Here is a 17,813-nt window from a genome sequence, read left to right as displayed (position 1 = left end):
GGGCTCTGACCTAGCCACGATTCCCAAGTACCGATGACGATTGGTTTTCCTCTTTTCCCACCTATATTTCCCACATTGCTCACCAACTTTGCTCTACGCTAATAAAAACAAATTGTTTTCTACTAAATGATCTACTGCACAGGTATTTTCCTTAAAAAACACACAGTTGCGTAATTGGATAGCAGAATTTGGATAGAAAAACATTCATTACTTACCGGGACTTCGAACTCCGCCATTGATGCGATGATTCCTATGACGAAACTATTTTCTGCGTTTGTAATCAAGTTGAAGTCGGCTCAACATCCCTTTTACTTCAGCATTGTGCAAGAGACAATCCCATACACTGCGGAAGTGTCCCAGCGAGTATTTGCGTGGAATCACAGATTTTTTTTCCAACCGTGCACGTTACTATGTATTCGTTTTAACTAACTTTGTTGGCAGCATACACATGAGGGAGGTAATGCATGGAAATGACTCCCCCGAACATTGTTAAAATCTACGCCCGTGTGACAACAATTCGGAAAATCAGATTACAATCAGTCGAAGCGATGTCCTTGACCAACCTTGATAAAATAATGCGGGTATTAATACATGTACAAATTCATTTCAACTAATAGTATAATTTGTTCTTTAATGGCGGGATTAACTTTCACAAATTAACAATGCAAAAATACTTTCTGGAAATCTGAAAACTCAATTATACTGCATTTTTTTGAATAAATTGGATTATGATTTATCATGATCAAAAAAAGCATTTCTCTGTAACGTGTAGATGGTGATGACCTTCGTAAGTACAATGAAATCACTGCGCATGTGTAATATTGTTTTCATTTGTCATCTGAAGTTTACTATACAATGTATTGCTATACCAACATTATTTGTTACCATAAATCATGATTCAATGTGTTCTCAACATTCAATATCAAACAGTAATATTAACATTGAGATCAATCACAATTTTCGGTATTCGATTTAAAGCGCGGTGGTCGTTGCGCAGCGCGTGTTCAAATTTCATGTAAATAAACAATGTGTTTTACACGCGTTGTATACATCGCTATGAGTCCCATATCGAATGGAGCGCGGCACAATGACTGCCGCCCTGTGATGAAACATTATGTCATAGAATCCCAAATTCGTATGTATCATTTGTCAAAGCAGACCGTCGTTCTATTGACAACATAAAACGTATCTGAATGTCCACAAACACTGACAATAACAACATGCATAGTAAATTTCTTCATGATATGTTCGATATGGCTAGTCTGCGCTGTACAAAGTTTACTGTGACGTCACAGGTCGCAAATTAGCAATGATTCAGAGCTGTTGCTCCAGTTCACATTTCATGTCTGTGAATGTTCACGATGCATTTAACCATTTAGCAAAGTTTCTATCAGATGTCTTTAATTTGCAATGGGAAATGATCCATAATCCTTTGCGCCAACTGCAAATAATAATATTAATAATAAAAATATTCTTAAGCGATGTTTATCGCGTCACACACCGCTGTACATCGCTCGAAATAAAAAACGATATCCCTCAATGTTCAAATAAAATAACCTCATTGAGTTCGAAACTCGCGATCGACAACCATAAACGCTCAGATAGTCTACTCAACTATATAACAATGATATGAAAATCAATTCACTCGAATACAATTTAATATTTTTTTATTTACTCGGTAAGTATTGGTCACAAAAAGTCGTAGTCTCATTAATGGTACATCTGTTTTAGTTGTGAACAGTTATTATTTAAATTATCAGTATTGCTAAACTTTCAGCTGGGCGGTGTCTTCTCAAAGCATGCCTATATGTAGCGCTAATTGTCACTGATATTTCTGTGAGAGTTGGGTGGAATTCGCCCGTATAGCGCCACCTACAACAAAAGAAACAACATATGTCGACAACGATGGCGTAATATTAAGACCACCTATCTTTTAGTCATATGTTAGTACCGATTCAGATGGCATGACTCAGTGTAATAATAGAACAGATGACGAGAGCACAGTAAAATCATTTTGATACCAGCGATAGAAACGTGTTTTTAAAATGTATACGAATGATAACCGTAATTGAACGATATCCGTCGGCGAGGGCACACTTAACTCTATATTCTATGCACACAGATATCACCGTTGAGTATAAACATGTATGCGAGGCATCAAACGAGCTGGTCTTCGATTAGTCTGAAGTGTTATCTTGTAAGTCGCCTCGTAATGATACATATGTCACCACTGTAAATAGGTTAATACTAACATATTACCGACGTGTGTGTCCCGTAATAAAAAGAAAGGTAACAGATACACAGGTTTTAACAACATAATGTTGAGCCCCGTAACTTTATGTAATGAATACGCTCCTTTATTAATGCCTAAGATCTGTGAAGTGCGCCCTCACGTCCGAAAAAAATAGTCATACTTTGATTTGCTGCATGTTCGTATTCAAAGTTCTCATGATGAGAGGATATGGCATCCGTGTTTTTTTCGGTGTGTGTACATTTCCAGTTTATTTCCACAAAAAAACTTAATAAACTTACCAAAAAAAATCAAATGAAAACTGCACCGTAGCGAGACTGGCCTCGACTGATAGTCCACCTTCTGCACTCCACTTAGATACCCCTAGTCAAGTGACCCCACATACCATACCCCGTCTGTTTGCCATCCCGAAAACAAATAGTTAACCACTATACTGCGAAGCAATATGTCTTTTTTTAGACTCACGCATCCGACAATGTACAACACGCACTTACATAAGGTAAGGTTCATGCAAGGGGCGGCCACGTGCAAACTACGAGCGTGTACATCTACAAACCTAGGTTTGAGAAACCAGACAACTCGCACAGAACTATTAATGTCAGTGACAATTAACTCTACATATAGGCAGGCCTTGATAAAAGAAAACACTCATAGATACTAGCTGTGGGAGTTTAGTAATACTGATAATTTAAATAATAACTGTCCCATAGCTAAACAAGATAGGATCACGGTGACGTCATTAGCTTATCTATCATTGATTACTCAATCAATGTACCATTAATGAGACTACGACTTTTTGTGACCATTACTTATTGAGTTAATGAAAACATATTAAATTGTATTCGAGTGAATTGATTTTCATATCATTGTTACGCAGTTGGGTGGAATACCTAAGTTGTTTTCAGTTGTCGTGCATCGCTGGTTTTGAACTCGGTGGCGTAATTTTATTTGAACAGTGAGATATATCGTTTTTTAATTCGAGAGATATTATATGCAGTTGGCGCAAAGGATTGTGGGTCCTTTTGGCCATTGCAAATTAAAAACATCTGATAGTAACCTTGCTAAATGGTTAAATGCATTGTGCACATTATGCAGACATGACAGGTGAACTGGAGCAACAGCATTGAATGTCTTGGTAATGACCTTTGGTGAAATCTGGAAGAAAGTTGCCGAGAATTGTGAGCAGTCAGCATACAGCATTGCTAATTTGCGACTAGTGACGTCACAGTAAACTTTGTACAGATCATTCTAGCCATATCGAACATATTGTGACGTTAAATGCGGGGGCATTTGTGGGACTACACCGTATTCAGGAGCGGGAGCTTGTCTTTAATGCCGGGTCTAATAGTCTTTGTCTTTGGTAGCGTTCTTATCTTATGAGTCTCCTCCCTCTCAGCTCGTCCGCCGTCACAGGGTGGGGATCTTTTGGTGAATGTATATCACCACAACTGAGACTGTGCAGAGAAAGAAATATACCAGTAACGGTTATAACAAATCAGCACGACACAATATATACGGTTTCCTGTACTTTAATAAACACATAACAGGGATGCTGGTCACTGGAACCGGCAAGGAGGGGGATACACTGTAAAATAAAATAAATTAGAGACTTGATCGATGCTGCAGGGAACACTCGTATCTGGTACACTGTCGAAGCAGCTGCACTACAATTTAAACTCGTGCTCTGTGTCCAGGGAGTATCGGCAACTGCACTGCTATCTGCTGCTACTGGTAGCACTGGTACAACGGGAGTAGTTCAGGCAGTGAGCTTCAGTGGTTCCTGTTGATCAGCAGGGATTACTGCACAGCACGTCTGCATATGTACCCCTGTATAGGGTACAGCTCACTGGAGTCAGGAATCAGCATCACAAGATGTTACAGGATCAAGTCAGGTCACCTTCCTGACTAAAGATTTTCCCTTATGTCTCAACTTAAATACTCTAGCTAATTTATGGCCATGCAAATACTAAAATGTATCCAACGAAATAAATGGTTATCTCGAAATAGCAGACAAATCAGCGTAAAGAGAATGCCAATTTTGGTAGTGGAATAAGCCACTTTTTATCCGAGCTCTTCCAATTTAAAGTAGGAGAATCGGGTCAATGATGTAATATCTATTTTCATTGCCAACAACACTGGGCTCAGCACATTCCAAGGTATTTTCACAATCACCACGCTACTGTCTGATACATACCATTATGCCACTGGGAGAGACAGGATGTATGTATCTCAAATTCTGCTGACAACACAATCCAGTTACTGTATGTCTTAAAAATAAACATGTGCAATGGGTTGTTGCAATGTATCCAAACATGTGCGCTTTTCATTCACACAGCCAGGGCTCTGTACTTTTCACTTACAATTTATGTCACAATATCATGAAGAAATTTACTATACCCAACGTTTATGTCAGAGTGACACCCTCGCCGGTCGAGCGGCATCGGATCCACGTGTGTTGGCTTTGGGGCACTGTATACTAACATTGTATAATAACTTCATTACACAACTGCCCCACCGGTGGGTGTTGTATGGTAAGGATACAGATCAGCCAAAAAGTTTCAAAATTACAAACATAACAAACTAAGGGATATATATATAATATAGATTCACACTTTGGTTTTATATATTGTGTTTTTTAAGCATTTTGCAAGTGCAGTCTTACTATTTAATACGCAGGTGAATATTTATCTACTGTTAGCTGCATTACAATTTTTTGTCTTCTAAAGGAATATTTATTTATTGAGTGGAGAAACATCAGTCAAGAATGAAATGTTCTCCATCTTCTACAGCAACTGTATTGCATTTTTCCCACAATTCCTTGTTTGTCTCAACTCTTGGGAATCTCCTCATGCCTAATTCTATTTCCAAAGTATGGACACTAAATGTAAATTTAGTTATTATTCTTCTCAAATTGAAATCCTGAATTCCTGTTAAATATCTTTTAAATTCATACTTCATTTTGAATAATTTGTATGTTTTTAACTTGGTTCCCGAGTTTCCGTTTTGTGGGACATAACTAAGTTGCTGATTCCATGTTTGTAAATATGCATTTGATAATTTTAATAATTCAGTGACGTTTTCCACACTATATAATTTCATTACCTCAGGTAAGTCTGCTTATCAAAGAATTGTTTTAACATGTTTTTGTTTAACATGTTTTAGCTTGATTTTCAAGACGCTGTTTCTTTAAGTGCACATTTTAGAATATGATTTCCGGGTAACACGGACAATCTGTGCTAATATTTAATCAGTGATCAATGTTGCTATAATCCTAATAGGAATCCTACCAATTTGGCCCTCTTGTACCAATCAATGGTGTTACAAGCAAGCTTGCTCTAAGTAATTGTTTTCATTTGAAATTTGTTTTCATTTCAAATCTCTCGCCCATATAACCAAAATGGAGAGATCAAAAATTGTAAGGCGTAGTTTTGTAGAGATCGTTTTATGGTTCAGTACAGTGAGACATATACTAAATAATGCCTTTATAGCTTTATTTTCTAGGTTTATCTGATTTATTTAAAATTTTCCATTTGGTGTGAAATGGTTCCTAAATAACAAAACTACTTACTAGTAACTGAATTTGGTTGGTTTGAATATCGGTGATGTTTACAAGTTTATCTATTAAAAGTGCTGCCACAAGCAGAATGTTAACACTCTTCTTTATATGTACTCCATCATCAGTAAACAGTTCTCCAACATTGTTTCTGTGATCGACACGAATACATGTACTCAAAACAAATGCAGTATAATTGAGTTTTCAAATTTCAATAAAGTATTTTGGCATTGTTAATTGGTGAGAGTGAATCCCGCCATTTCAGAACGAATTATACTGACGCACCAGCTGAAAAATATGTGTACGCACATTAATACCCATTGTTATATAATCCTATCACGATTGGTCAAGGACATCGCTTCGACTGATTATAATCAAATTTATGGAATTGTTATCAATCTGGTGTAGGTTATATCGGAGGTTGGCGGGTGGTTCAGCTTCTCTGATTCAGTAAAGAATATTACCTTCCGCCTGTGTATGTAGCCGCCAGCATTAGCTAGAACGCACACATCGTAACTTGCACTGTTGGGGACAAAGTCTGTGATTCAACGCAAATAGTCGTTGGGAAACTTCCGTAGTATGTGGGCATGTCTTTTTCACAGTGCTGATTGAAGTAAAAGGGATGTTGAACCGACTTCAAACTCGCACACTACTGATCGGGTTACTTAGATTTTAATTCAATATTATATGTGTCGATGCTTACCACACAGTGACCAAGCCAGCCGAATAAATACTGCATTCGAAAGTGTACATTATATCAAAACAGTTATCAACAGGCAGCTTAATTTCTAGCATACTCCAAAATTAAGAAATCGTTCTTATTTATAATATTAGATTTCATACACATGTTGTGGAAATACTGTGCATGATCTTTTCTTCAAATGGTATAATACATCCTGAATCAACATGACAAATGCTTGCCTGTGCACTGCATATGAACTATTCTAACTCATGTGAGACAAATATAATGGATTATTAATATTCTTTTCTTCAATCTGATAAGAACGAAATATGAAAAAAAAATTAAAGTCATTGGATAATACATCTACAACAAACTAGCAATCACTGTAGATAGCCCGTGACCTACCAACATACGTTTTGACTTCTCCAAATGTTCCATTTGAAAACGGTCGTGTACACAAACTGGAAATATGACATACACATACTCTCTATGACTCAGATACTGTCAGATTTCACGACAGAATACCCACATAGGAATTAAAGACATTCAATCATATCAAGAAATTAATGACCAGTCAACCCTCGGAAACACTATTATTTTCTCATATGGTTATAATGCAACAAAACCACACACTAGATCTTCGCCATTCATTGAAACGAGGCGGCACGTGATACAAGGATTCGTTCAAAAATTGAGTTGCAAATGTGTCACACAAGGTGGCTGATACAGAATTTCCCTGGGCGTAAACACAATGGGGACAATGAGCTGTCAACAAATTAAAGAACCTGGCCCAAGAAATGGATGTAGTAATATTCGTCTATTAAGAACATTGGAGAAGTTGGTTGATTTAAAGTATGTGTCTGTTTAGAAACATTTTTTTTATTTGCACATTTAACACACCGTGTTTTGCATTTGTGTCACACATTTTGAATAAAACGATTTACAAATCCTTCAAGCTGCAATTATAGCCTCGTATCGTGTTCTTACTTGTGACCTACATAATAGATTACAGATACTAATTGGTAGACTTTAGGTTATTTATTTAGATTGTAGTGTTGGAAAGCCGTGCCTTCTGTTCAATTCACATAAGCATGCAATAAAACACCAGACCAAGCTTTGAATTACATTTTTTTTATTTGATGAGTTTTACAATAATAAGAAAAATAAATAAATGGTACATGCGTTTTTCAGTGTGTGTTGAGGAAAGAACAAACAACGTACAATTGAGTAATCAATATTACATTATTAGATTTAAAACTGATTGTGACGACATAATGTTACGTGAGATTGCCAAGCACACGCACAAAGTAGAAAGACGGTACAAATTGTACTGATCACGTCACAGGCTACCACGACAAATTGGTAATCATGGAAGCTCTGCAGTGAATGTCGACACTCTCTTTTTCCTGTGGAGGGTGTTATACAATAGTATGTGTACTCTATGTCAGATGCCAGACTGAATGGTAAATTTTCATTCAGTCTGAAGTATTGCAATTTATTTTGGGGAAATATTTCTTGCTGATTTTGTTCAACTGCATTGTCATTTACTTTTATATCTACAGGATCAAAATCGTACAATGCTTATTGCAACGAAAATGTGAATCTCTACTGTTGTAATGTGCAAATCGTGTTCAAAATAGAACTTTGCGACCATTGTTTTACATTCATTAAATCAATCAGTAAACATGATATGTGTCCTTTGATTATATTTGCCGTAGTTCTGACACAATGTGACTGTCAAGTATTCAAAATGAGCAAAATATATATATTCAACTACCAATTTGTCTATCAAATTGGTCCTGTTATCGATAGTATTACACATATATGAATCAAACTAAGCTCCCTGAGATTTAGCAGTATTTAGTGAGAATCCCACGTACTCCCGTTGTCACGGTAATTGTACATCGGAAAGTTGTATATCGATTTATTTTTATTTCCAAAGTACTGACAATACAATGCATATTATTGTTACGCCACATGTCGTATTAAACCAACATGTCGACATTTTAAGCTCGCACATGTTCACCTTTCACCCCACTGTACCAAATCATAAATTGATGGGATGATGTTTATTAATCAATCGATTTATCGATCGATAAAGCACAAGTGTTGTTGACTTTTAGAATGCATGTGTTTGCTTTCCAATAAACGTAATGTATAGCTGCTCACACCGCGTACGGTTCCCAGGCAATTTGTACCGTCTTTATAGAAAACGGAACAGATTCAATAAATCCACAGACTTGGCCGCAATACCAGCAATTGCAATACAAGTGAACTCACATGAATGTCAAGCATGTCTATAATAACAAATCCTTCAAGAATTGTAAGCTTACTGTGACGTCATTTTTCACGGACATATTACAATAAAATCATTTACTAATAGACTTAATAAGAAAACAAATACAGTCGTCAACATTTCGTTCTGAAACGTAAAACCAGATAGAAATATGGAACTAAACGATAAATGTAATGAATATATGGCCTGTGAAGCAGCTAAACCGTCGAAGAATGGGCGACTTATCTATTTCTTTTAAAACCCACAGTCGTCGCACCATCTCGTGCCGACTGATTAATTGATCGATTACAGACTAAGAACAAATAAAAATATAAAACAAAACAGTTTTCACGAATGTGCGTCACAAACAGTACACTGCTGCGAATTCATAATAGCTGAGCGGGGCGAAAATAATCTAGGACGTGTGCCAATCAATAAACCATGTAAACGATCAAGCATATGAGATGATGTATGATTCCCTATAATTCAAGACATAGTGAGGAAGATTATGTGTCCCATTAATATGACGTAATTGACCGTGATGCTTCGCGGTTAAACTTAGTTAGGGAGGAGAATGAAGGAACAAATGGTGGAAAGTTAAGAAGCTCCAGCAAAATTGAATGATTGCAAATAGGTGGATTAGGGAAAAAAACATCATTCTCGAGAAAGTAAACCTTCGCACTCTATAGGAAAATAGATGTTTAAGTAACTAAATAATGTATTTCTTATAAGGCACTGCCTCGCGATTTGGGATCAACCATTATAATTCAAGGGAGTAGAGTTGGCGTTTGTTTGTTTGTTTGTCTTTCCGAGATACTCTTAATGTTTCACACATCCACACTGGCAAAGTCGGGATTTCTTTTTTTGTTTTACAACAAGAAATAATTAATTGTTCTGTTATTCCTTTTAGCGTGATCGCGTAAACTAACCTGACCACTAAATCTGCGGGCATTTGACTGCTATTGATTATTCATAATGTCATTGATTAATCATTAGTGGGTGTGTGAAAGTAAACGTCACCTTTTAAAGATTGATTCGATACGATCGCAGAGATGGATACTTTAATTTTTTTAAGTGCAACGGCGATACTTTCATCCATTTTTACTGAAAACAAGTCGATTTAAATGTCCAATGTATATAAGTATTCTTTCAAAATCGTCGGGATCTCAGAAGTGAAAGGGCACGATAATTAACATAGATAAGATATGACGTATACAGCTGCACTCTGATTCGTTGTCAATGCTAATCAACATCTTTAATTAGCATAATCACCGGAGTGATTCGGCTCCGGTTTTCACTCCAATGCAGGGAGTCGTCTGCAGCTGCGTCCAGTCGAGATTTCTGACAATTAATGATATATTTGTTTGTAAAAAAAAAAGAAGTCCCTACTTTGCCAGTCTAGCATTTAGGCAGTACTGTTTCTAGTTAGATGACGTTAGTTGTCTGGCACTAAAAAAACCCGCTAAGTACACAACAAACGCCTCTCTTCCTCAGGAATAGGTCGGAAAATCCCGAATACGCTCTATTCGTCCATCGCTCTGACTTCCCGTTGGTGAGTGCAGTACTCTGCCAATTCTTCCCAAACACAACTACTGTCGCCGGCGCAACACTCGCTGGTAGCAGATGCTCTTTTGTATCGTTTTAAGGTTCGTTTTTCCATAAGCCCTCTCAGAAAATCATGCGCCAGTGATGAGTCAACGAAAGCTGCAACGAGAAGTATAAATAATAATAATATTATCTTTTTTTTTCTTTTTTGTCTATATTTTCGAATCACGTAACAATGAGCAGGAATGTGGTACATTGTAAAATGACATTTATTCGTTATAATATACTTCAGACTCAAATGAGCGCCGAAATATCGTTAAGAGCGGGAGAGAGAGAAACAGCTGTAAGTTGTTAGAAACACATTGATACCGCATTCGCCATATCGCAGTCATATCGCCATATTCGCAGCTCATTATTGGTAAACTTTGTTTTTGCCTTAAAACTTATGTCATTTCTCTTTTCTTTTTTTTTGTATTAAGGTAGAGATGCAGTTTACCTGACAGGTATTTTAATTAGTTAATTAGGAAACCACGATGACCTCCCTTGTCCACAAAACTATATGTTTTCGGAAAGCTTATTGTGTAAATTTTAAAATTTTGTCAGTATTTTTTTGTTATGGACACTGTAGTTTGAAATATGCACAAAAATGTGCTTTTTGGGTCAAAAGTGATTTAAAAAAAATTAGCTCCTAAACCATGTTTCTGTTTTCTGTCAAAATTGGTTTGTGGGTACATCGGTTTACTATGAAGAAAGTGTCGTCTTGAAAAATGTCTACCAGTTGTCAATTTTGCAGGACAGCAGCCCAAATTTCACTACTTCAAGTTTATGCATAAATTAACACCCAGGCTAGTTGTCTGTACGATTGTTGTAACACTGTTCAATCAAAAACAATGCCCCAACGGCGTTTTGAATATAAACACATTGTCAATCATTTGTGAAAATTTCAAAACAAAGTTCTGGGATGTGCACTAAAAAGAAGCTGAGATAATTGCTAATTTGCATAACAATTCACTCAGTAAGAAGTTTGCTAATGCTCATAATTAAAATGGCTGTTACAGTTTCAAATTTAAATGTATTATCGTTTTGTAAAAAGTTAAATACAGAGCATAATATGGAGATCCCGTCATTTCTTTTCTTCACCATGTTTTCTTTTTTATTATACATGTACAGCCTTGCTACATCTTGCTAAGCATTCAAAAGAGATAATTTTGCACCTGTTATCTATATTTTTAAATCGTTTTTTGAGTATGTTCCACTATTCACAATTCTACAAAATTTCAACAGTCTATAGCCAAGACTTTTTGGATAATAAAAAGCAAAAAAAAAAAAATTTCACTCCCAAGTGCCCACGAACCTGCATCTCTACCTTAAAATAGCTGTAACAGTTCAAAATTTAAATGTATTTTAGTTTTGTTAGAAGTTAAATATAGCGCATAATGTGAGATCCCGCCATTTCTTTTTTTCACCATGTTTCTTTTTTATAAATTATGTACAGCCTTGCTAATTATTGCTAAGCGTTGAAAAGTATAAATGTTTGCACCTGTTATCTATATTTTAAAATCGTTTTTTTGAGTATGTTCGACTATTCACAATTCTACAAAATTTTAACAGTCTATAGCCAAGACTCTTTGGATAATAAAAAGCAAAAAAAAAAAAATCATTCCCAAGTGCCCACAAACCTGCATGTGTTTATATTGCCAGACTTTATGTAAACGCTTTTTGACTTGACGAAAACGAATTGGTGGCAATGATCGGGTACTAACGTAATTGTCGTATAGCAGTATCTGCAGATCGGATGAACATTATAGAAATTTATCAGGGATTCCTGGCTAATATTCGCGTATATATAGTTGCAAATGATTGGTCATTCTTTGGAATGAAAACTCGGGTAAACGTGCACGGAATTCACGAACAAGACAAGAGATGGCGGTGGAATCCCAAGAAATTAGTCTTGAATCGTCATGGCCGTCATACATACAGCACCACAGTCGCCACGCAGTGCCGCAGTCGTCACGCAGCGTCACAGTCGTCACGCAGCGCCACAGTAGTCGTATAGTCCCATAATTTTGTAAGCGCCATGGTCATCGTGTAGCGTCTCAATCACTATGCAACCTAACAGTCGTCGTGCATCGTCACATTCCTCGTACAGTGCCACGTTGTTGAACATCGCCGCAGTGGTCATGGAGCACTGCAGTCATTTCACATCATTATAGACGTTTTACAGCACTACGAATCGCCACAGTAAATATAGAGTAACACAGTTGTAAGCGCCAGAGTTTTTATTGTTTATCTGGCATTTAATTAATTATGTAAATTGTTATCTTAATTACGCTAATTAATATAGTTATCTCAAATATTCTGAAATGATATAGAATATCAAAAAATCATTCAACGAGTTTGTGAGTTTTAATAATTTTCTTTTCACTACATCTAATATTAAGTATACTGAAACTAAAAAAACTATACTTAAATATGTACTTACAATGTCATTGAATTGTAAATAAATATTTGAACATATTTATTATGCTCTTGAATTTTTAAATAATCCAGGTTATGCTTACCATCCTCAGTCCTTTTCCGGCCTGCTGATTTATGTATGTCCACGAAACAGGCGTACTCTTTGATAAGTAACAGATTTTCTTTGCACGCGTGAATTGTTTCGCTTGTCCACTTAGCGCGCCAGTCACTAGGAGTCCTAAAATAAACATAAAATCCAAGCGTACATCTATCTGTCTACTCTTGATTTTGCTTGAGAAATAAAACCATAGGAACGCGTTGTAAATATAGGACATATACCCGACACAATGTAAAAGCCGACCCCGAAGAGAAATATAAAAAGGCAGTTCAAACATATCAAACATCAACTCGGAAACTTAATAAATGTATATTATTAAATTATTATAGCGTTGATATTATTTTTTTAAATTGCCTTTATGGTCATCTCCACTCCTTAAATTGTACTCTGCACTACGTATATTGGTACGATCTTATATCTCACATTTGTGTGTACTAAATCAGTGAGCTTATTCTGGATATTTCCACACTATTTTAACAGTAGTTTTAGTAATCTAATTTACAGGAAAGGGAATTGAACCTTATGGATGGAAATGTCGAATCTTTCTCTCGGTATCTGAAATAAATGTGTTTCTGAATCTCCCAACATCAACTCGGCGGCGCACGAAAGTTATTTCACTTGGCCAATCCAGTGGTGTATTGTTCAATTGCATAAAGTCACTGATCGGGTAAAATCCAGAATTAGTAATTGTGTTACTAACGCATCGCCGGAATAGTAAATTTATTCATGACTTCACAAATAAACATTCTGTTGTCGCATGAGGGTAAACTAACGGCAATCGTTATTCGTGAATGGCAGTAAGTTTGTGCAAATGCAACAATTCCATACACGCTCCGCAGACTCTCGGATACGCACTTACATTCCCGCGTGTGTGTTTTTTTGTTAAACAGAGCAAAACAGTTTATTATTTGGTGACAATTACTCCGCTTGTTTAATAAATTTGATATCATTAACGAGATATTCTCTCTTTATTAAACTTACCTAGCACCGTACATTCTGTGGAGCTGGCTGAAGGTGATTGTGTCGTCTTCCTCTACAGTTAAGGCTTGTATTTGGCATAGCATAAAACCAAGAGTCAAACAGAATACCAAGTTCACTAGTGACGTACTCATTGTCTGTAATATACGAAATTCAAATAAACATATCAATTTCGTGTTGATGGAGGGCGAAATAGCAGTTATATTTGTTGATATTTTTGCTGTTTGTTTAAGAATTGAAGGCAGTATAATATTGACATTATGTGTTGTTAAATTGAATTAAATTGTACGCTGTTTTTTTATTTACGATTGGCGGTACTAACATTATCTAAGTGCTCCAACCACGCAGACATAGCTGCATCAGGTTGTGGCATATTCCCGTGTACGTTGGTGCATTGCACTGAGATATGGGTTGTTGGCCAATTGACATTCGCATCGTGTGTGTTGTGTTGTGTTGTGTTGGCACCTGTACAGAGGAGGCGGCCCCGACAAACGACCATGTTTGTACTGAACGGATAAACACACTCCTGTTTATAACACGATCATTGTGATAACACTTTAAAGTAGGCACTCCGATAACAATGAAATGAGTAGGTTATAAAACCATTAATGTCTAATGAGATAGTAATGTATGTTTAGTTCGCGTTGTTGGGCTAGATAATTACAGAAACCCTAGTGATCATGCATTGACATCCCAGCACCAACCAAAAGTTTGATACATCATCTATGAGCCGGCAAATATGGATATGGCAAAAACCTTATTGTGCAATATAATTGCAGAAATACTGGTGGAAAGTTAAAAGGAAAAAATTCTGATGATTCGGCAAAAGAAAAGAACAATGTTTAGAATAGAGAGAGAAAAAACGTTGTGCAACCTACCTCAGCAAGGACAAATTACTTAACTTCGGGGTTTCACCGAGGTTTTATAAGGTGCGTAGAACAGACCTGTACTGTTCGAGTGACGTGCGAATGTATTGATCACTGATCACTGACGATCATACATTTAAATTAAATTCACCCACAAATAGATCGAAGTTCACGAGATTTTACCAGATGTGCGATGTTTCTATCTCTTGTATTGTCATGTTTAAATGTGGTATGTCCAGTGTACCCATACTGCTGAGTCCCAAGTTAAAATAATACAAACCATATCGATTAATGTTGAATGACCACTATCGACCGCACTGCATTGTAGTGATCGGAGCTTTTTTTTCTTTAAAGTAAGCTTCCGCAATTAGTTAAACAAATCGATAATTAAGCACAAGGGCTCTTTTCATTCTGTGTTATTATGATGACAATAATTGTGTATAATTAAAAACAATTGCTATAATAGTTGATGTTTCCTACACTTAAGTGTGTAATTATGTCTCGAATCGGACTTAACATCGCCTGTTTACCGTGTTACTATCGTGTTACTATCAGAAAAATACACTCACACGTTGAGTTGCGGAGTGTATTTATATTGTCTTATCTGGTACATTACGTCAGTCCATAATTCAAAGTACTAAATTTTTTGACGGAATCCGACTTAGCGTACGTAGTGTGTCATTCCTGGAAATGCACGCAAACAACGCAAAATAAGTGATTGCCATCTACTCGTTCGTAAACCCAATTCTTTATTAGAATGAGAACATTTTACTTACATACATATCAACGTTGCCGCTAACAAAAAAAAAATCCACGAATAGACCTCGCAACGCCGAAATACGGGTACGAATTTGCGTCACCGCTCATTGTATCAATAATCGCTTTTTATTGAGCCATAGTTACAGAGTGAATGTTTCTGATGCTGTGTCACATCTAAACACGGTTTTCGGTGATATGTCTTTGTCTCAGAATTATCTTTTAAAAAGAGTCTGTATGAATAATCATTATTTGAAAAGCGGCCTGCAATATATTGTTTCTTCGCTCGACGCAGAATAATCAATATTCACAAATCGATATTTTTGTTTGCCAGTGAAACCTGATATATGTTTATGAAAGTTATGGAAGTTGTTGAATGACCTCATATTCAAATCGTTGTATGACAGATTAAGACGTTTAGTCAATTACACATTTGAATTACATTTCAAAAATGATTACCCTTGTAAATATTGGTTATTCGCATAAAAGTGTGTACCTCATTTTAATGCAACAGTTCATACATACTTACACATCGCCAGAGTCGGCATTTAACGCCAGAGTCGTCACACAGCGCTATGAGAACCACACAACGCCACGCAGCTTCACAATCGTCACGCAGCGAAAGTTTTATGAAATCCAACAGTTGTAACATATAACCATGGCAATGCAGTCGTCACGTAGCGACACAGTCGTCACACAGCGCTATGAGAACCACACAACGCCACGCAGCTTCACAGTCGTCACGCAACGCAAGTTTTATGAAATCGACCAGTTGTGACAAAACCATGGCACTGCAGTCGTCACTCAGCGCCACAGTTATCATGCAATGAACACAATCTTCGTAACGCCATGCAGTGCCACAGATATTATGTAGCAACACAGTTGTCACGCAGCGCCTTAATCACCATAAAGTGGCACATTTAGTGGCACAGTGGCACGGTCGTCGCAGCGCCAGCAGATAACAGTTCCTCCACATTCATTTACAGGCCGGTATGACACAAACCACACACTAACGTCACTGTGTTTATTTTATTTGACATTGGAGCTATAAAATATATGTTGTACAATACATTAACACCGTTTTCGGGAATTTAAATTATTTTGTGTCTGGAACCCATTTACACAATGAAATACACCTGTATTTGGCTGAAAAAAGGACCACAACTGGGTTACCGCACTTTGGATACCCCAGTTGTGGCCGGTTTATTCAAAAACCCTAATCATTTGGGTAAAGTGAACAAAATGCTTGAATAAGCGGAAAAAGTTATTGAAAAATCTTGAATACAATGTAACATATCAAGTTAATTGAATAAACAAAGTTTTTCTAAAATCCCTAACTCTTGACTAAAAGTAGCAAGTCAAGTTTGTTGAACAAATTACAAAGTTAACGTCACTGAGTGTGGGGCCAAATTATGCCACCAGACACACCTTGTGTCAGTCCCACACCAAAAAATAAAAATAAATTATATACAAAAATGAGAAGATACCTAACACTCAGGGATGACATAAGGGCTGCCCATGCTAGCCCAGCCAGAATATAAGGAAACAACTATTGGCCATGCTAGTTGCTTGACTAAAATTGATGGGGCCAATGCTGATGTCAGTAATTCTGTCATATACCACTGAACATCTCCCATGCATCTTTTTGAATAGGGGTTGGCCACTGATCTGCCCATGGTGCCAGCTGTTGAAATTTCTTGATCTGAAGTCGAGAAAGAGAATCTGCCAGTTCATTATATTTTCCCCGGGATGTGTTTCGCCTTAAACCTGATGTTGCAACGGAGACAAATTAATTTTTCTAACAAGCCTCATAATGTCCTTATCTTTACATGATTGCTTGTTTATTATATGCACCACTGCAGCATTGTCTGACAGAAACAAAATTGCCTGGTTAGACATGTGCTCACCCCAGACCTCAATTGCCAGTACAATGGGAAAGAGTTCCAAAAATGTTATGTCGTGTATAAAATTATTTGGCCAACTTCCATAAAACCAATGTGAGCCAAACAATGCAACAAAACCAATAGATACAGCTGCATCTGTTATCAGCTGGGGTGCCAAGTCTTCAGGAAACTGACTCATAATAAAGAAAGCTTTTCCATTGAAGTGCAGCAGGAAATCTTGCCAAACAAGTAGGTCTAATTTAGTACAGTGATTGATATGGCGATGATGATGAGGTTGAGTTAGACCCAAAGTCAAATCAAATAGGCGCCTTAAAAAGGCTCTTCCCGGGGTGACAATAGTACAAGCAAAATTAAGCGTTCCGACCAAGGACTGGATTTCTTTAAGAGTTGCCTTTTTGCGTCCCAGAAACTGCTGAACTAGAAATATG

General features: G+C 36.8%; 1 protein-coding gene across 1 annotated transcript; it reads right to left on the bottom strand.

Annotated features, from left to right (window-relative positions):
- Positions 1-9,905: 9,905 nt before the first annotated feature.
- On the bottom strand, positions 9,906-14,232 carry LOC100375961 (insulin-like peptide 7). Its single transcript, XM_085505928.1, has 4 exons — positions 14,182-14,232; positions 13,863-13,996; positions 12,868-13,001; positions 9,906-10,465 (listed from the first exon to the last, which is right to left on the bottom strand). The coding sequence occupies exons 1-4, from the start codon at positions 14,230-14,232 to the stop codon at positions 10,284-10,286; spliced, it is 501 nt and encodes a 166-aa protein (XP_085362054.1). The 3' UTR covers positions 9,906-10,283.
- Between the last annotated feature and the right edge of the window lie 3,581 nt (positions 14,233-17,813).

This window comes from Saccoglossus kowalevskii, chromosome 12, assembly GCF_978046115.1.
Source record: "Saccoglossus kowalevskii chromosome 12, keSacKowa6.1, whole genome shotgun sequence".
Taxonomy (NCBI): domain Eukaryota; kingdom Metazoa; phylum Hemichordata; class Enteropneusta; family Harrimaniidae; genus Saccoglossus; species Saccoglossus kowalevskii.
The sequence above is the reverse complement of the archived record's forward strand: the minus strand, read 5'-3'. Positions and strand labels throughout refer to the sequence as shown.